The sequence below is a fragment of the Antedon mediterranea genome, chromosome 4, assembly GCF_964355755.1.
Source record: "Antedon mediterranea chromosome 4, ecAntMedi1.1, whole genome shotgun sequence".
Taxonomy (NCBI): Eukaryota; Metazoa; Echinodermata; class Crinoidea; order Comatulida; family Antedonidae; genus Antedon; species Antedon mediterranea.
This window is the reverse complement of record NC_092673.1, coordinates 24384730-24406021: the sequence shown is the minus strand read 5'-3', so window position 1 is coordinate 24406021 and position 21292 is coordinate 24384730. Positions and strand designations below refer to the sequence as shown.

The following is a 21292-nucleotide window of genomic DNA, read 5'->3' as shown; positions in this document are numbered from 1 at the left end:
CCAGTCTGTCTGCATCATTTGTATTCTTGTGCGTAATTAATTACTTTTTGCAATAAGATTATATCCTGTTTGTATCTGTGGCATAAGCTCAAATTTACAATGGTAAATTGAAACGCAAGAATTAATTCCTTGTGTGTTACGTAAAATACTATATCTTTAAATCTTTTGTAACACTATCATTTATAAGGGCGAGAGAGAGGAGTATAACTTGTAGAGTTGTTCATTATATACATTTTTCTTACTGCATGCATCCATACGAATGGGGTATCAACATGATAGGAATTGCACTGGTAAGGTTTTTACTACTGTAGGCCTACTTTATGTCTGATTTCACAAACAGGCATATAAATAATAATAATAATAAACAGTATTTATATAGCGCCTAATGGATCACTGACCCCTCTAGGTGCTTACATTAGACCTTAACTAATGGTAATAAACTATCCCCCGCCGGACACCATTCCGGTATTTCTTAGTCGAGGTTTCGGGGATGGAGACAATCAATAATGAGTATCCATGAGTATAGTCCCAGTATTGACTTTTGGTCTGAATGTAGGCCTCTCTCTAGCTAGTTAAGATGAGTTTTTACAAGAATTTTTTTTCTTGAACCAGGCTTTTCCCAAGTATAGTCCCACTCACCAAAGTTGTACCAATTTCGTGTTCTAGGTGGGTGGGATTATACCAGAGAATAACACAGTATTATTAGTGCAGTCCAAATGTATTCAGGTAATTATACTCTAAAGTTGCTAAAACATACTTAATTCTATGTCTATGCAAATACCATACTTGGAATATTAATTGCATTCATATATATGGCATAATATAAAAATTCTTTTTAAATGCTACATTAGCCTATTTAAGTGTTTTATCTAAAATTCCATGAATCTCAATCAAAATTGGTTTATGTTGTACTTTTTTCTACTCATATTTGTAGTAATAAAACAACACATTTGGTTCATCAACTATGTTGCAATAAATAATTTTAAAAGGTATGTTAAAAAAAAAAATTCTATAATAAATCTTCTAGAAGAAAATTAATGCTCAAACAAATAGACATGGGTAGATAGGAAGTTAAAAAAAACATTATATCCACTGGATATTAGGAACATGAAAATGACAAGAGACTATTGAAATAGACACTTGTAATATAATCTAATATAAGCATATAATATTATACAGGATGACAACATTTCAGTGTATAAAAAATAATTTTTATAATTTTGACCTACATATGAGGAACTTTCAAATGTTTTTTTTTTCATGAAGATCTAGTGACTTGAGCAGTTTCAGTGGATATTGGGCTATATAAATTATTATTATTATTATTATCCATAAATTGTAGGCCCTTTGGAAACCCCCAAACCCCCTCCCCGGCTCAGAGGCCTAACGTTTAAAAATCCTGGTCTCATCATTAAGGCGTAATTTTCAGATTGTCAGATTAGTCTAGTAAGCTTGGTGTAAAGAACTACAATTCTCAGCATAATTTTTATTCAATTTCCAGACAATTGTTAGTTTGTTTGTTTTTATTTTGAATCCATACATCATACATTTTTATAAAAGAGGTTGATACATAAATAACAGTCGAATAATAAAACATCAGGAAGACCAAAGGAGAAATAGATGAAGATGAATAGATTCAAGACAACCTAATTAATCAACAAAATTAGTTTCATTTGGGTTTCGAATAAAACAACAATATAAATATATATTAATTTTATTATTATATAATAACCATCACCATTTTTAAAATGAAATTTAGCTAGAACAATTTGAGGCCTATTTAAAAATGCTTTTAAAAATATATTTTGTATGTAATTCTGAAATGAAAACAATTGTGTTCTGAAAAAGAGAAATACCAAACCAGAAATATAATGTCAGTGTTAATTTCTAATTAATTAAACATTTTCAGTTAAATTGCGAAAGTGATGTATGTTTCTTTTTTAAAAGACAACAGTAAAGCTCAGTCTATACTATCAAACAAAAAAAGTGTGATGTTCCCAAATATGGTAGTGATATGCCCAAATGTGGTAGTGATATGACATCGTCGTTACCATATATGGGCACATCACATTTTGTCACATAAAGTTTGATAGCGCAGACAGAGCTTAACAATGACAATAAAATGACACAATAAAATGACACAATGACAATAAAAACAAAAATAGGTTTTCTTTGACCTATATACGTAAATAGCAAACACGAGCATAAATTTGTGAAAATTCAATAATCAATATTTAAATTAATATTAATTATTATATACTAAACCTTATAATAATTAATATTAATTTAAATATTGATTATTGAATTTTCAAAATTGATTGATCATTCACACTCACAGCTAGGGAAATTGTAGCCCACATTGTGGTACTTGGGGAGATACTAATAATAATAACATGGATTTATATAGCACACAATGTTGTGAAACCTCTAACCGCTAAACATTATTACCCCAGTCATTTTATTTGATCAAACAAGTATGGAAACATACTCCCATAATGCAGCTAGTAATCAGCGCAAAGTTGTGTCTTGATGATCTAACCATGTTCCCATTTATACACATGGGTTGAGAGAGGCAAACGTAAGTAAATCTTGCCTCGGGACAGAGTTGGATTCAAACCTCACGATCAGTAGTCGAACGTCCAACACACTGCGCCACACGCCCTTACTACACCCGATACCCTAATAAGGTACAGGCAAACTATATTTTTAACACTACGCCAACCCATTATTATTAAGAAAACATTATATTTGGTCCCGAAGGTGTCTTATTAGTAGTGGTCATACTGTATCTGGGGAGGATCCATGATTTTTTAAATAGAGGAGCACTAACATATAATATTAACAGTCTGTTCAAAATAGATATCAAAAGGTAGTATAATTAGATTTTAGCTGTCAAAAGAAGGAAACGCACCATAGTTCAGTCTTTCTTGGATCCACCCCTGGTAATACTTAAAATAAAATGGCATATTTAAAGTTAGCAGTCAGTGTCCAATGGAAACCATCAGAAAACATTATAATATATTCTACAAGAGTTTATAGCTAAGGGAATATTGTCACACAAAACATGAGATGAATATTCGATGCACATATCCCTTGAGAAGCAGTGTTGCCTAATCCAGGTCAGTCTTGTAGCAATACTGCTTCATCTGTAATTACAAAACGCCCGATAGATGCCAAATAAATACAATATAATGATTGGATTATAGTCATTAATGGATCTCAAGTTTAGTTAAGGTTTGGTGAACAATATATATGAAATTATTATTATTAAATTAATATTCTTCAAAACACTAACATTTTGTTTGTAGTATGACACTAAAAAAAGGCTTATAACAAAAATTAAAGACAGACACTGTTGATTCGTCTATTTGTTTTTTAAATATTTTTATATAGTTTATTTTATATCATTGTTGTTACTTTGGGAGTACGGAACCTGAACTCTTGTTATAGTGATTAGGTTCACTTTTAGGTTCCTGCCTACTCCCTTAGTTTCTGTGTTTTGTTTGTTTGTAACTGGTTTTTGGCAATAAATAATAATAAAATAATTAAAAAATATTTTTAAAGAATACATAAAAATAATAAAATACTGTACAACAATCTGTACAGGTCTGTTATTATTTTATATATATTAATGTACAAAATATTTGGTTTTAATTATTTCTTAATTAATATTTAAGTTTTATCATTGATGATAATTGTTAAAAAAATATTTCGGGTATTTACCGATTTGACATGCTTCCACCTGGCACCCCACTCTCCAAAAAATGGACTTTAATATTAAAAGGAGACTTTGTTTGGTTAGTTCTATCAATATACATTTATATACACTATGCATTTACAGTATAAAGCTCTGTCTCACTATCAAACTAGTTTAACAAAAAAAATGTGATGTGCCAAAATATGGTATTGTATTGATATGCTTAAATATGGTAGTGTCCATATATGGGCACATCACATGTTTTTGTCACATAAAGTTTGATATTATAGACAGAGCTATAAACTTTAAAAAAAATGTTTACATTAGGTTCTCATGTCCATCACATAAACTTAAAAACAAATTTTAAGAATAAACCATCCAAGGATCTTCCAATTCAAAATCATCTTGATAATTTGGAGGCTACAATTTAAAAAATCTGTTTTATACTTATTTGAAAAACTGCATATGGCAAAGTTTTTTGGATTGTATTTACAATGGGATTAACCACAGTCCATATTTAGCCTTCTAGTCAATGTGATTATACATGGGATATAATGCAGTCATTATAAAAACAAGAATTTATATTTTTATCTCAATACCAGAATTTCAATGTAGATCATGTCAAAATATTATTATTAATTATTCGTTAATTGCAAAAAAATGGCAAAAAACATAGCTCATTATTATTTGTTATACGCAAAAATAAGATCACACATTAACTAACTTATCAATATTCATTAAATGCAAAAATATGATCATATTACCTAGCTTTATTGTAATACTAAATTATCAAAGCAATAATAATACAATTTGTTTACATTGTATAATATGCATACAGAAAGATGCTGAGCTGAATAACAAACAGTGTCAATAAACTACAAATACTTTGAAATATAAATCTGCGACATTTATAAAATTGGAATGCTAACTGATGCTGTCATCAAAATTCAAAATAATTTTGACATCTACGTAAATAAAATGAAATCTAACACAGCAGAGATATTTGCTACATAAAACCAGCAGCGAATAAGATATATGTTTGCGGTCATCGCCAGGCATTCAATTCTCTGTACTGTATCTCAACACATGTCATCATTTTTTACAGTATCATAGACAAAGAGTGTCACATATGATCACATTTAGAGCCAGTATAGTATGTTAGGTTATAATAGGCTTATTTGTCATATAGGGAGTACATTGACCTTTCTCCAGTGGGCACCCTCCTCCTCCTCCCTAAATTAAAAGAGATACAATTATCACACTAAAACGAGTTTGTTTTCCTGTGTATAGCAAACAGGATGGGATGGGATGATATACATGGGAGGCATATAACTAGAAATCGTTTAACTAATACATTTTTCACAATGCAAAATAAAGAGTTCTTCCTTCCTTCTTTTTGGAGTGTTTTAGATAAAATAGTATTATAGGAATAGGTTTACAAATAGAAATTAAAATAATTTGGACCCACTTCTCTCCAATCCCTCCCCAATCCCAAGCTCTCATCCCTTTTCCTCACCTCCATGGTGTTATATACTATTTAGCCTAACTGTATTAGACGTTGTAAATTGGTGTAAAATCAGTTTGCAATCATCATGAATAAAAATCATAAATAGGCTACTTACGGTGGCTTTGATCTTTTGGAAGGTTCCTTCAATGATTTGCTTCGATTTCGATTCATCTTGGCTGATCTTACTATGCTATAAATGAGATAATATAGGCTACACTACCAACAATGTTTCAGCACCGGTTGCTCAAACGAATAATCCGCTAAAACCACCGAATTGGAAGAAAGTTTGAGCACTCATACACGCGGTCTGTTTCAATCGCTGACGCTCAACAGGCCTACACAAAACTGATTTATTTTGTCCTTTTAGAAGTCAGACAAAAGTCAATGATGTAGGCATAAGCTAAACTAGAGTCTTCAGTAGCCGAAGATAAACACAAAATCACAGTCTTTCTTTGACAAGTTTTCTTGCAATGATCTGAAATAGATCACGTTTTAACACGAGTGATCAACCGCAACGGACTTAACGATGAAAAATTACCGCTTCTTAATCTCCTACCTAAAACCATAATATACAACCTGAAACAAAACAGAAACTAATATCTCTATATGGCGCCACCATAATGAAATATTAATAAGATTTTTTTTTTACCTTATATTGTATAAATTATCTTCTCTGTAAAGCTAGAGCATAAACCGCTTAATATTAGTTTAATGGTTACTAAAGTCATCAATCTTTAATCAAACGGCGCCCTCTATACGCATTAATTATTCTGCAAATCTAATTTATGTCTGAGATGGCAATTATTAGTTTCATAAAGCCCCTAGACATAAATCACTGGGCGAATTCAGTAATTGTAGCCGTCACTTTAATCAATACCTGCCTTACTACATGCTTAATGTCAAATTATTTTCTATACCGTATAGATATTGAGCGAATATATAAGCCTAACCGATTATTTACGCTTGCTTTACTGTAGCCTATATGTATAAGAGACTATTAAATTCCAGTAATACATACAATCTGAATTGTAGGTAGGCCTATAGACCTACGAACAAAATTAAATATATTATACCATTGTTCAATGAAAACAAAGGTGTTACCATATGCTAATCATTCATAGGATTGGACCAATCAAAGCATCGCTGAGTGAGTGAGGAGAGATTTGATGCCGTACATGTTGACCAACTGAAATTCGGACATGCTTTTGGGTCACGCAGGCTTAACTCAAACTACTACAGAAAACTTGGATATATTATATGGAACAGTAAGGCAAGCGCACGTTGTGAAAAAAAGAAGGCTAGCAAAGGAACTTTGGATGCGATGATTTTCTTTCCTGGGGAAGTGGTTGGATGACCACTGCCAGACCAAACTAAGAGCATACCTCCGATGGAAAAACCACTCGGTATTCCGTTTAATATATTGTGTAGGCCTACTTATTCCAATGATTTGTCTCACATTATTGATGGAAATAAAGCCAGTGTGTCTGAGTACACAATACGAATAGTTCAAGTTATGTTTTGTTCCTATTCCCACCTACGTTTATAGGTATTTCGGCCTAGCCATTTTTTTTTTTATTATCGTAATATCATTTATCTATATAGGCCGCAGGTTACGTGCACGTTCGAGAGCCCTGTGTATAACCAGGCAAGTACAGCTATACATAAAATGAACCCTCGGCTTAACGGTATTTACCAAGGGGAGGAACTGATAATGGGACGCAAAGGTTAACTTTTTCAAGTGAACGTAGCAAACAAAATGTCAGGTTAGTATGCCTTTCATTTTCATTAATTTTATTTTATTTATTTATTTTATTTTATGTCTTTAGGCAATGTGGCCAAGGATTAGGCCTACCAATAGTAAATGTATTACCGTCCTATCAGATAGGTGGTAATCTTCCTGATACAGGGGCTATTTTGTGAACCAGTTCACCGGGGTATCCTATACTCTTCTCGAATAATGAACTGGGTTCTTTAAACAGTTAGTATACAGCCTAACAAGCTTTTATAAAGTTTTCCGAGCTTCTGTCTCTTTTGTAGGCCCTGTATGATACCTTTTCAGGTCCGGTGCCTGCAATATTCATTTCCCAAATTCGCGTTTTCCTCTAAAGATTTTCTTGTGACCACATTGAATAACATTATTTGCTTTTCTATTAGTTAAATCCGAAACATGTTAGTTCCATCGCTTGAACAAGTGATTGGGAAGGATGTAAATAATAATAATGTGCAATTCAACCCAAGTTACACAAACGGCTAGATATGTTATTTGTACTTTTACAATTAATTCAGCATCAATGTTATTATATTTTAAGAATTCACTTTTTCGGAGAATTTTTCCGTGACCGAAGAGATCAAATCAACTTTTGAAGTTGATGGATACATCATCATTAAGTAAGTTATCGCTATTTCTATATTTATTGGTAAAATATGTAAATAATTCATTCTGTGAATGAAGACTATGGCCGGATAAAGAATCGTGAAAATGCGTTAGCATAAACTTGGTTCTTCCTTCCCATTTGGAAGCAACTTAAGACGCAAGTGCAACTCAAGCGAGTAATTGACCAATGAAAAGCGACATTTAGAATAATCCATCGCTCGCGATAAGAACAGAACGCGCCAGATTCTGTTCATGATTTTCTTTGGTCATCTGTGTGAACGTACCTTGATACTATCTTTCAACTTTATACATAACATTTTGCTTAGTATAGCATTAGGTTAACTATTTATTATATTGTAATCTTAGATCCGTGTTTAGTCAAGAAGAATTAATTAAAATACAAACAGCAATCGGAGCCAAAGGTGGTGTTAGAGAGCATGCGTACGATCTTGACGATGGCGCAGGATTGAAAAGCAAAATGGCATTGTGGAATCACCCTGGCGATGACGTCACGGGAATGGTGGGAAAGTGTGAGAAAGTTGCAGGAACGATGGAAAAGGTTTGTATGAATGTGGACCTTAGCTTGTAACTTAAACAAACTTAATAGGCCTAGGCTGTAAATTATCTTTTTATTTTTCTAAATCTAAAAAATACACAACCCTTTAATAGCAAACACCGTAAAAACGGAAGCTTGCAATCTAAAAACAATACCAAGTTCCTAGTTTTTCCATCTACGTCAAATTTTATATCCGATAAAATACTGTTTGTATATAATATTACCACGGAAAGAAACACAAAATACACGCGCGTCATTTCAAGAAATCTGGCATGGACTAAAACCACAACAGTTTATTTCGTAAACTTTTTACCGAACTGATTTCCAATTAATTTTCAATTGATTACACCTTGCAGTTGTTAGGCGGTGAAATTTACCACTATCACTCCAAGCTGATGATGAAAGAGGCAAAGACTGGTGGACAATTTGTTTGGCATCAGGACTACGGGTAAAATATTCCATATGTATATGTTTTTTGTCTATTCCATCTTTTTAGTTTATCCTTTTTTAGTTTAAACACCTTTGGAAACTCCTTTTCACCAGATATTGGTACAATAACGGATGTCTGTTTCCTAACATGGGTTCTGTAATGATCGCAATTGACAAATGTGACAGTGAAAATGGATGCCTACAGGTAACAATGAATCAATTTGGATTAAGAAATATAATTCCATAATATTACATTACTACCAAGATATTCGGTTCGATTGAACATTGCATTCTTTGAGGTTACGTGAAGAAATACACTGCGATATAAACGTTCGCCCATTGACAATAGAGATGCGCATAACAAGCGTTCTATTGTAGTATTTCAGCATTTGAACACGCGCGTACAAAGGGTCCTATCATCATTTGAACGCGCGCGTACAAAGCGATATATCAATATTTCAACGCACGCGTACAAAGTGATCTATCAACATTTCAACGCACGCGTACAAAGCAGTCGATATCATTGGAACGCGTGCGTACATAGCGTTCTATTTTCAGCATTGGAACGCGCGCGTAAAAAACGCTCTATATTATCAGCATTTAAACGCGCTTATATAACCTCTAAATTGTAGATAAGATAGTCCTACTATTTTGTTTTTAAGGTTATCAAGGGTTCACACAAACTCGGTCGTATAGATCACGTAAACGTGGCTGACCAAGTGATGGCTGATCCAGTGCGTTTAGAAGAAGTTAAGAAGCATCTTCCACTAGAGTACGCGTCTCTTGATCCAGGTGATGCCATATTCTTTCACTGCAACGTTCTACATCGGAGCGATCAAAACAGAAGTGACAGAAGACGTTGGGTATTCATTTGCTCATACAATAGGGCCGACAATAACCCGTACTTTGAACATCACCATCCGTTATATACACCTTTAAAAAAAGTAGGTATTAAGCAAAGCTTATAACCATTCCATTGCTCACCAACGAGTATATGTAATGTAGCGATTCACCAACTTCGATGTGCTGACATCCAACACCATGCCAACTACGGTACAATACTTGGTGTGGGCATCGTTATTTGCCGGGACGGGTCTGAAGTCTCTCGACTCTACAAACCTACACCCTCTCTGTCTACTGTTCAAATACAGATGGGAGTAGCGCAGCTGTTAATATTTTGCAGCATGAAGATGGTTCATTAGCCTAATATTGGCCTATTATTTGAAACTGATCTAGGCCTATCCAACTTTACTTGTGTCGAGTTTACGGGCCCACAAATTACTAGTAGTGCATCATCCTCGTCACACACCAGACAGTTCGAACATTACCGTAGGCCCTATCCTGTGTTGTCACAATGTATTTAACCGATTGATTAATTTGTTTATCTTTATTAATCAAGGTATCAAACGACGCTATCTTAACGTGTAAAAACGTCAGCGACTTTACTGGAAAGTGGTTTGTTGAGAAATCGGATAATAAAACATTGTCAAGATAGCATGCAGCATTTAGTCCTACGGAGAAGAGAAAGGGAATGGATACATGCATCGTCGAGATGTGACACGGCGACGTAATTTAAACGTACTAAATACGCAAAAGTATTATATGAATGAATCAGAACAGTATAATAGTCTATAAGTTCTAGACGGCATTTCAACTTAATATAATATTGGTAAAAATATTTTGGCACACGTAGCGCTTCATACGTATAATACTTGAGCTAAAAATACACAAACTTTGATTGAAAGGCTGATTGGAATACTAACATAAAACAGACAATAACTATACTGACTTGAAGCAAGTATGAACAATATTCATTCACCTTTTCATAATGTCAAACGTGTCTGCAAACAAACCGTAAAACCGCATAACGATATTAACAAATCCAAAAATATATCAATGGCAAACAATGACAATTGTTGTCAACATTAATTGATGCAAGTGAAGTAATAATGGAAAATTTTATTTGACGAAATCGTAAATAAGAAAATGAAAAGGTGAAATATTGAAACATGAGCGTCCAATTTCTAGGAACTAAATGCTCGAAGTGAAATGAATACAGAATCGATGTATATAAACATTAATTATAGTAATACAATAATGATTATAAGTAATGACCTGTCAGTAACAGAGAAATTTAATTTGTGAGAAAAATGTATTCAATTCAATTCAATTCAAAATTCTTCAATCATTCCACACGGGGTAATTAACTGGTTTACAGTTTTAAACAACTAACAATTTCTGTTGAATATGCCACATAATAGTTAGGTCTATTCGTTTTTACCAAAAATTGATCGAAAAAAAAATGTACTAAAATAGTCTCTCTGTTCAATTTAACCATCTTTATTTATGGTCATGTTTTTTGTGGAAACAATACATTAAAATTGAAACGAAAATAACAATACTATAATTTATACAATAATCGAATTACTAATAGTCCGGCCCATGATATTGTATTCAATGTCCTAATATTTTAATACTGACTCATATTCAGTTTAGTTTCATTCACAAGTTTAAGGAAGTTAAGAGAAAGTTTTTCTTCATTATAACAAAGTTTAACTTGAGTTATTTTCTATATTACTGAATACATTCGGCATTTTTCTTAAATTGATAAAACTCAAGCTCAACATTGTGAAATTAAGTGCTGATCTTAATCGAATGTCCTGTCTTTTGCATTGTAGGCCTACTTGTACCGACATTTGAGCCACCGGAGTGACCCGGTCACTAATTAGTATAACAACAGTTTTTTACTGTTTTATAGTCATTTCCTTACTAAAAACAAGTTTGTGTGGATGTGTAGGCCTAATACACGGAAACATGCAAACAAATTAAATATTTTTTTAAATTATTAATAAGCGTTATTTTAGAATTAAGCCTACCGTTTTATTTTGGTGGGAGAATAATAAAATAAACACGTAAACTCATTGAACCTGAACGGTATTGTTGATTCATCAATAGGTTTATTGAACATGTACATCGATGTGTTTGATAGCCTACTGGTACTTAAAGCACTATTGTTATTTCCCGTAAAACACGTTTGGTGTGCATCCATTTCAACTGGTAGTAGGCCTACGGTGTAATATTCGGATTTCCCGGCCTACATTTTAAGGCCTAAAACTGAACGTGTCTGATGCGCCTATGTATTGGTTAAATCTGGTGCTTATCTATGTCATCTGTGACCGAGTGGGCGCGGTATCATCGGATCAGGTAATTATGATTACGATTTACACAATACTGATATAACCTACATTATACATGCTATTATAGTCTACCGGATATCTACTGTATTATCACAAATGGAAGATATCCGTTTTATGCATGTTCATAGCCGAGAGCTATCCTTATACCATACATCTATACTGTGTAAGGTATTATTCTGTCGCAGATATGAAGATAGGTTTGATTATTAGGCCTATATCTTCTCTGTGTGTACGATATATTTATGGAGGTATACCTCAATGATGGAATGGTGCAAATTTATTGATTTAGGCCCTATAATAAACAAAAACATCACGTATCAATCTTAATCAACAACGGCGCGTCATTTTTATTCAACCTATCCCAAATACCGAAAGGAGAATGAAACCAAAGGTAGGGGAGGAAAGGGGAGGGTGAGAACAAGTAACAAGGGTATGTGCAGATGAGGCTAATGGGATCTCCAAACACTATAAAATAGGCTATGATAGCTAAGAACGTATCTCATTGCTTTAAATGAAGGCTCTCAGTGTATTACACACCACCATCAAGAGCAATGATACTCGACAGTAAATACCCCCAAAGTAACATAAAAATTAAAATATTAAATTACATTTTAATAGGCCTATAATTAAAACAAATTGTTAATAATTATGTTGATTAGTTTGTGGGGGGGGGGGGGGGGGGAGATAATTCGGGGCCGGTCCAATAACTTTTGAAGAAACAAGATAAGACTTGTGCAAACAAAATCATATTTGAATTAGAACATATATTGTCGATCTTTCTCACTATTAGTATTAGCACTTTCAATACAAATTTCAAATTTGTTTTTCAGGGAGTCAACTCACGAATTGCATTAAAACATGACAAATATATTGAACTATTTGTAGTTATAGATCACCTGACATATAGTTACCATGGGGACGATACGGAAAACTACGTCATGGAAATGCTAAAAGTGGTAAATAATCGTATTATATAAAATGTACATAATTACTCCATCACCACAATGCGTCTCGGTCGTCCACACGATAAAAAACAACGTTAACGGTGTAAAAATAATATAGACATACTATTATATAGCCTTATTATATTTAATCAAAAGCTTATTGTAATTAAAATATGTATCTCGGCTGCAATAATAATACGCCGGTAAATTCAAACGATTTTAAAGAGGCATGATGTAGGCCTATTATCCTATTTTACATGTTTTTGGAAAAAACTAGAAAATGCAGGGGAAAATGTACAATAACAATAAATATAAGTTTATATAATATTATACATTTTGAAAACACGCCGAACGTTTTGCAATTGTTAAAGTAGTTTATATCAGCCTCTGCTTTTACTGATTTTATCGAGAGCCTTTTTTCAAATTTGGCAAGTCCTTGATTGACACCGTTTAAGGTGATGTCGTGAATAATGTTGCCGAACATCCGACAGCATAATAACATTAAAATTAACTTGAGTTTGATAGCAAACATGTTTCGTGGGAACCGACGATGCAATAGTGCAGCAAACATCGAAGGTTTGATTTCACGCAGGCGGGGGGGGGGGGGGGGGGGGGAACGCAGTGATTGGAAGGGCATTTGTTTACGTTGCGTAGATTGCGTTACGTCGCTAGTGGGAACAAGCTTTAAAACCCGACCACCGTTGTTCCGTTAAAACATTATATCATATTATTTTCAAGGTGGCGAAACTTTGGGATTCCCCCTCACTCGGTGTGAATGTTGGTATTATGTTGACCGGGATTGAAATATTAAACAAGCCTCATGTGAGTATTATTTATTTGAACGCAGGAAAGAGTTCAATAAGTACAGTATCATTATTTTAAAGATGTAGATGAATATTAATTAAATCAGACGTTTAATAGGTTATTGTGTAGAGTGTTAATAAAGTTAAATTAGGCCTACTTAAAGAGGTATTGTCCCCCAAAAACATAAAAAAAATGAATTTTAATAAAATCGAATATTTAATAGGCCATTTTGTAGTTTAAATAAAGTTAATTACTTTCATAGACAAGATAAATGGTCAACTTCAACCAAAAACCCTATTTTTTGCTTTAAATTACAGTTTTTTAGATAAATACATTTCTTTTTGGTTCAATTTTTGTTCAAAGTGGATAACTATTATGTGACATTAAAATGGCATATTAAAAAAAAAGAAAAGAATTAACAATTATTTTTCAGGGGGACAATACATAATAATAACATTATTTTAAAACAAATATCACTTTGGCTTTAAAGCAATTGATAGATGACATGGACGATGCAAACAGCATTTTAATGGACTTTAGACGGTGGTTGGAAAGAGATCCGAGTCGATATGTTGACATTAGCTTTGATGTAGCAGTTTTAATTACGAGGTGAGTAAACAAGTGCAAAGATGAAGTGCCTTTTATAAATTAGATTTTAATTGATTTGTTAGATATCACGTAAAGCATAGTCATATAAAACAAACAGAATATTAATAATAATAATAATATCCTGGATTTATATAGTGCCTAATGTTTTGAAACCTCTAAGCGCTGAACATTATTACCCCGGTCATTCATTCTGGAGAAGAAGGCCTACTATCATTGTTTTTATTCAATGCAATGCAAGGACGGAAGCGCAACGCAAGTCACAAGGAAAGTTTGGTTCCCACTAGAACACAACGTAATCGCAACTTAAAGCTTTGTTCCCACTAGTGACGCAACGTAACGACGTACTGACGCAAAGTGCTGTATTGCGCAATCACAAGTGGGAACCGACGACACAATAGTGCTGCAAACATCGTAGGTTTGATTTCACGCAGGCGAGGGGCAAACGCAATGATTGGAAGAGCATTTTCCTACGTTGCGTTGTTCGAAAAATCCATCGTTTGTGATTCGTCAACTAACTTACGTTGCGTTACGTCTCTAGTTGGTGCCAAGCATTAGCAATTTGACCAATCACGTTCGGCCATCCACTGGTTGGTTTCCACTTGAACGCATAGTAAAGTAGTGACGTATCGACGCAAAGGGCTGTATTGCGTAATCACAAGTGGGAACCGACGACGCAATATTGCTGCAAAATCACGCAGGCGAGGGCAAACACAATTATTGGAAGGGCATTTTTGCTTACGTTGCGTAGTTTGCGTTACGTTGCGTCGCTAGTGAGAACCAAGCTTAAGTGGGAACCAAGCTTAACGTAAAACCGTAATTTTAGTAACGTAACATACATTTCTATCACGTCTTCATCATCCATATTATCATTGTTTACATGATGCAGTAAACATCAACCCCCTTTCAATTTTAAATTGACCCATTCCCTCGCCCCGTGTGACATTGCATGTTTCTCGGCCATGAGTTCATTTCACTCTATCCTTTAACTATGCCATTTCAACATTTATCTGAGCACATTAATCCCTCTAATCTGGTCATCTTACTATTGTGACAGAGCATGCTTACTTCAAATCCACCTATGCAATAATTCACTCATCTTAATTATCTCCTCTAATACGGGCATAATCCAACATGCCAGATAACATTTGCAATTACATGACATTCTATATATATCAAACTTGGCCACAATGTTAAAACATATATTTCCAATCATTTCATGAGAAAATGTCCCCATAATAGGGATGTAATATGAACAGGAGTACTCCAAAGGAGGACTGCTATATTTCATTAGCCCTATACACAGCGGTCCTACTAAATAATGTTTTTTTTGCAGAAAGGATATGCACATAAATTCTAATTTCGACGCGACGGGAAAGGGTTTTGTCGGCGGGACATGTACAGACGATATGAAGATGGCAATAGTAGAGGATGTTAGTCCAATGGGGCTAGCGATGTCAATTGCACATGAGATTGGGCACCTGTAAGTATACCTTTGGATCGTAGGCCTACAAGAATTGTCACACATTTCATCATAATATGCCCTAGCTTATAATACAAGATACAAGACAACTTTATTGTCGAATAATTCAACGAAAGATTTAGAATTGATTAATAATAATACGGGTTTCATGATGGTTAGGTACCTTGTACAATATGCAAAAACAAAAAGAAGCAAAATGCACTTAAACATAGTAAAATCTTCAACAGATCTTAAAATATAAAGCAATTAATTACAACACTGTCATGAAACGAATTACGTTGATTTGAATCAGGAACATTAATTTAAGATTTAAGCCGCTTTACATTCTAAATCCTCGCTTCACCAAACTTCATAAAATTACACTATAAATCAAACAGTCAATGCATATAACACGTTGTGTTTAGAAATTGTATTTTGAAACTTTAGGTTTGAGCTACGTGAAGCACGTTCACACTGAGTCCGGATACTGGTCCGGTGGTCCGATGAATAGTTAAAAGGCCATACGGTGATATGTCTATCCTTTCATCCCGTAGTACAGCAGTAGTAAATGGGTGTGGCATATAAAAACTGTTCACACCAACTAAATCCAGCGAAAAAAGGGTTCTCTGGGCACCGGACATTATCTATCTAAAGTACAAACGGACCCTTAAAAAAATGTAGGCTTGTTTGACAAAATAAGGAAAGAGTTATATTAGTAGGCTGCCTACCTTCCTCTTCCATTTTCTTTTGATTTAGTTGATAAAGGCACACACTTCTATTATATAGGCATACTGCATGACGTAATTCTATTTCGAATTGGTCTCAATTCATTTTATCCATCAGCTAACAGCCTATTATAGATTGAACAAAATAAAATAAAATTGATAATTCTGTTATAGACTTGGTATATACCACGACTACCAGTACAGTAATCCATTATGTCCTGACAACACTTACATTATGTCAGGGTTTGCAGCAGGGGGACCAAAATCGATGCAATGGTCGACATGTAGTAGTGATGCATTGAAGAGTTTTATCAAGTAAGTGTTAAGCTTTGTCTACACTATCAAACTTTATGTGATGCGAACATGGACACGATGATACCATCCGATACCATATTTGGGCACATCACCACCATTTTTGGGCACATATTAAAGAGTTTTATCAAGTAAGTGTTAGATTCTTTGGTCAAAATCTAGAGAAAGTTTTAAAACATAATTTGTTCAATTTTTCATCGATAAAATGTGATTTTATTTGGTTCACATAAAAACAGAGGACGCAGGACAAACTGTTTGAATACTCTCGGTATTGGGGGTGAGGTGCTATCACGTGACCATTCTACAGGGATGACGTACACGGCAGACTATCAGTGCAGTATGCTAAGACGAAAAAAGTCGTTTAGTTGTGATCGAGAGGTAAGTACTGTAATGCATTTTTCATAATTCTGTTCGCCGAATTACCATATTTCAGCATGAATTCGACATCGATATATTAACTACACTGTACTGCTTTGTTGGTTTCTTGAATAAAAAATATATGGCTGCTCATACATATTCAGTAATCATCTCTTCTAGAATCTAGATCAATGGACACTTTCCCGTAAAACGTACCAGGGGAAATATATCTCTATCACTATACAATCAAACCCCATTCAAGGTAAACTCTACAATGGGACACTTTGCTGGGTCTCGAAAGTGTCCCATAATAAGGGGTGATATGAAAAAGAAATATTTCTATTATTTTTTAATCATTACTATCGCAGGATATGTGTGGCCAGCTGTACTGTACATCTTCTCCTAACAAAGACTGTGTGACCGATAAGCGACCACCGCTAGATGGTACTAAATGCGGAGAGAACAAAGTTAGTATCTATATATAAATTATGGTTAATTCTGACATAGGCGAGCACAATGGAAAAACTTCGAGACAAATCTCTGTCTAATCTATCTCAGATGTACCGCGAAATGTAAATTTGATAACATTAGTTTTCACTATTATGATATTGTTCCATATTTTTATCTTCTGATTTCATCGGTAGATTTTCAACTCAATTTCAATTGTACGCGGTCAAAGTAATTTCCGGTTTCACGATGATGAATCCATGTGTTCACCTTCCAACTACCTGGTTTCAACTAAGTTGACCGTTAGTGGCTATAGCCATTTTAGTTTTTTGTTTATTTTCGGATCGGACCGCGCGTGTGTAGTAAAGTATAGTTAACGTTGTGAATAATGAATGTATTACAGCTAGGTAGTCGCCACGAAAGTAGAACTATTACTTACAGTTATCACTCTCTCTCACTCGCATTAAATAATTATTTTATTTTTCTGTTACAGTGGTGTCAGCAAGGTATCTGCGTAGAGAAACTAATCGAAACAGAGCTACAACAAACAAACAACTTACAATTCAATATAAAAAGATTCGGAGTGGCCGCACATTCGAACGAACACAATGCTCATGTTTTCTTGAATATATTATGGAAAATCACGTTGTTATTCGTTTTTATAATCATACTTAAACAATTAATGAATCTTATACGAATAGGATCTAGTCATATTTTATATAAAGTTAGGAATAAACAAATACAGGTCGTATGATACTAATAAACAATTAATTTACAATGAATGAAAATAGAACTTAATGCAATTTCAGTGGCGCATAATATTGGGGTAAAACGTGTAGGCGCGACACCGACCACGACAAATGGGATGCTTCAGCTACTCTTATCGATTTTTCTCGACGACCGAACACCGAAAAAAGGGTTGAAATTGCCAAACCAAACTCGACGTATTCGAAAATTACATCCATTCGGAAATCGAGGGTTCAAAGATGTTTCCTAAAAATATGTCAGCCAATGGGATTTTGGTTGAATTTCCGTTTATTTTGAAGTTAAAGCATTATTTGTTTTTTTTACGGAAGTAAACCTTTTTTAAAACTACAAAATGGCAAAGTGTGATTTTATTATTTTGCATATTTTTAGGAAACATCTTTGAACCCTCGATTTTCGAATGGATGTAATATTCGAATACGTCGAGTTTGGTTTGGCAATTTCAACCTTTTTTTCGGTGTTCGGTCGTCGAGAAAAATCGATAAGAGTAGCTGGACGTAATACCAGGTCCTTGCAAATCGACATGCCCAATAGACACTACTACATTTGATAACTGTTTTACATTTCAAAAGACTTTAAAACCATTACATTTCAATTGCCTCTTTTCAGATAAAATATATTTAAACATAATACTACTAAAGATTTTATCTCGCCTTTCCAAGAAACAAACTGAGCACTTTACAATTTCAATTATGTTTTATAGAAACGACCACGAGTGCTATAAATTGTGAAATTCTGTTCCTTCAAATGCAAGTTTAACGATAAATAATTTGCAATATGAAACTTCTGTGTTAATGCGTTCATAAAATGTTTCTTTTACGTGTTCTTTCTTTTATCTTATGATGCAATTTTACTTAAAGAAAAATAAAATGACAATCGTGCCACAAGAGAGCATGCCTGGATTTAAATGTTGTCAAATCTTGAAACAGATAGACGACGGACGAATAATATTTCTGGACTCTGAATGTATTATTTAATTTTAGATCTACGGTGAGAAGATAAAGCAGAGTGGTTTATTAGAAAGAAGAAAACCCAAAACTATCCTAAATACATCAATCTTTTGCTCTTTTATAACATTTTCTGTGGATTGTTAAGTGCTTAGAGTAGCCCTGTATTTTGCGCCATTATTATCTTTATATACTACATTAGTAGCCAGGGTCCACCCACTAGGTAACGTAGGCCTAATAAGTTTGATATATCTGTCGATTCTCGCACGGCATTATGTCGTGCTGTTTATTCCAACTTTATCGTCCTCAAATAGTAAAGACGACAATAATTTCACGCTAAAGCTCCGCCCACTTTGTTAAAGCTCATGCTTATATTCATTCATAAATTGCTGTCCCCTGTTTCAGAATTCACTGTTGAATGACCAGGACAATGACAATATCTCTACGCCAGGACATAAGACATGTATACTGATACCATATTGATGACATACAATAAACGATTGATTTACATAGGCCTACAGGTGTAAAATTGAAACACCTTAGAGTTCTCGATTGAAAAAAACAAAAGCAAATCTAATGTTGGCCACTGTTTTGTAATAATTTCCATCATTGTAGTGGACAGAAACATTACAGAATTGGCCTTAGCTCGTTCAATTAAATAGTCATACAAACATATGGACGATCAATAAGAATCAATAATCAATAAATGATACTCTGTAACGAAATTAATTACTAATAGGCCTAATCAATACACAAATGGATGTAAAGCTCTGTATATACTATCAAACTTTATGTGAAAAAAATGCGATGTGCCCATGAACATGATGATGTCATATCATAACCATATTTAGGTATATCACTACCATATTTGGGCACATCACATGTTTTTGTTAAAATAATTTGATGTGTAGACAGATCTTAATGGTTGCTCGTGAGCCGTCGATAAAGCAATAATTGTACACGTATTGATGTAGTGTGTTATGCCATACACGTACATGGCGATTTAATGATACAAATAAATATTAAAATGACGAAATACAATACATTAATTGTTTTACGAAAGCTATTTTGAAAGCTCTTCACGTTTATAGCCCTACAAAAACTCTTGAATAAATACAAAAGAAAAGACCGTGGGTTTGGTGTAATAAAAGGCCTACGTTGAACATAGACATTAGATGCGGTTTACAATCACATTACAAACATCCCCTGATAGCTGCTATTCGATACGGACAAATATTTTCGACCCTATGCACATGTGTTCATGTTGGGAAAAAAATTATATTGTTGAGATATTTTGCGTACAGCACAGTCCACTAGTACACTCCAAAATCAGTGATATAAAATTGATTAAAAAAGATAATCAACACATCCTCAATATCTTCACCCTTCTTCCCATTACAATTTCTAACAAGCCCGTACGGTACACCATTTAACTAATTTGAAACCGTCTCCATGATTTCCGCAATTCTTATTATATTGCATAATTTCGCGATCATAAATATTTGCAATTGCATTATATTCGCGTAATCCAGGGACTTGTGAAAGCAACTGTAATTATGCAATTTTTAATTATATTTACATTGATTCTACTGATGCTGATTTAATGCCAAATTCAGTAATACCAATATCTACATACATAATGTATGAAATATAAATGCAGGCATCAGCATAAATGACTGCATCACTGCGTATAATTTAACATTACATTACAAAATCATTCTGGGTAGTTTGTAACCGTCATGAAATACTTGCAACTATAGCATTACACATACATATATATGTAATTATTTGTTTGAATGAATAACCATCACAACATTAAAAAAATGAGTATTCATTATATAGAATGTAATCTAGATATGAATATTCATTACTGAATATATCTAAAATGAATATTCATGAATACACAACTGTAATATCTGTATGAATATTCATGATTACAGAATGTAATATAGAAATGAATATTCATGAATACAGAATGTAATATACAAATCAATTATAAATAATGTATTAAAAATGAGTAAAAATTGTAAAATGAATATTCATCACAGAATATATTTTTTAATCATTATACAAAATGTAATTAAAATGAATATTCATCACAGAATATATTTTAAAATGAATATTCATTATACAAAATATTAAAAATGAATATTCATCACAGAA

General features: G+C 33.6%; 3 protein-coding genes across 4 annotated transcripts in view; 2 read left to right on the top strand and 1 right to left on the bottom strand.

Annotated features, from left to right (window-relative positions):
- LOC140046987 (uncharacterized) overlaps nt 1-5752 on the bottom strand; it is a 30244-nt gene extending 24492 nt beyond the window's left edge. Inside the window, exon 1 of the mRNA XM_072091777.1 lies at nt 5320-5752. Coding sequence (XP_071947878.1) covers nt 5320-5375 — 56 coding nt within the window. The 5' untranslated portion in view covers nt 5376-5752. The remainder of the gene's footprint in view (nt 1-5319) is intronic.
- A 1208-nt stretch (nt 5753-6960) lies between these two features.
- Nucleotides 6961-10783, top strand: LOC140047719 (L-proline trans-4-hydroxylase-like). The gene is made up of 7 exons (XM_072092755.1): nt 6961-6967; nt 7514-7592; nt 7945-8137; nt 8491-8582; nt 8678-8768; nt 9226-9507; nt 9963-10783. Exons 1-7 carry the CDS (start codon nt 6961-6963, stop codon nt 10056-10058), a joined length of 840 nt encoding a protein of 279 aa, XP_071948856.1. The 3' UTR covers nt 10059-10783.
- A 660-nt stretch (nt 10784-11443) lies between these two features.
- On the top strand, nt 11444-19463 carry LOC140046986 (A disintegrin and metalloproteinase with thrombospondin motifs 19-like). Of its 2 annotated transcripts, XM_072091775.1 has the most exons (9): nt 11458-11767; nt 12591-12716; nt 13443-13526; nt 13999-14117; nt 15451-15597; nt 16476-16616; nt 16850-16991; nt 17339-17437; nt 17911-19463. In XM_072091775.1, exons 1-9 carry the CDS (start codon nt 11699-11701, stop codon nt 18169-18171), a joined length of 1188 nt encoding a protein of 395 aa, XP_071947876.1. In that variant the 5' UTR covers nt 11458-11698; the 3' UTR covers nt 18172-19463. The 2 variants fall into 2 exon arrangements, with proteins under 2 accessions (XP_071947877.1, XP_071947876.1); XM_072091776.1 differs by lacking the exon at nt 13443-13526 and having other exon boundaries at nt 11444-11767.
- Nucleotides 19464-21292: the final 1829 nt, after the last annotated feature.

What these genes read in the sequence shown, in the direction of transcription:
- LOC140047719 (XM_072092755.1), top strand. An exon ending in TTGCAGGAACGATGGAAAAG is followed by an intron (nt 8,138 to 8,490) that starts GTTTGTATGAAT and finishes TACACCTTGCAG; the next exon opens with TTGTTAGGCGGTGAAATTTA. An exon ending in GTGAAAATGGATGCCTACAG is followed by an intron (nt 8,769 to 9,225) that starts GTAACAATGAAT and finishes TTTGTTTTTAAG; the next exon opens with GTTATCAAGGGTTCACACAA.
- LOC140046986 (XM_072091775.1), top strand. Translation starts at nt 11,699, where the DNA reads ATGTATTGGTTAAATCTGGTGCTTATCTATGTCATCTGTGACCGAGTG. An exon ending in GCACATGAGATTGGGCACCT is followed by an intron (nt 15,598 to 16,475) that starts GTAAGTATACCT and finishes ATTCTGTTATAG; the next exon opens with ACTTGGTATATACCACGACT. An exon ending in CGTTTAGTTGTGATCGAGAG is followed by an intron (nt 16,992 to 17,338) that starts GTAAGTACTGTA and finishes TTACTATCGCAG; the next exon opens with GATATGTGTGGCCAGCTGTA.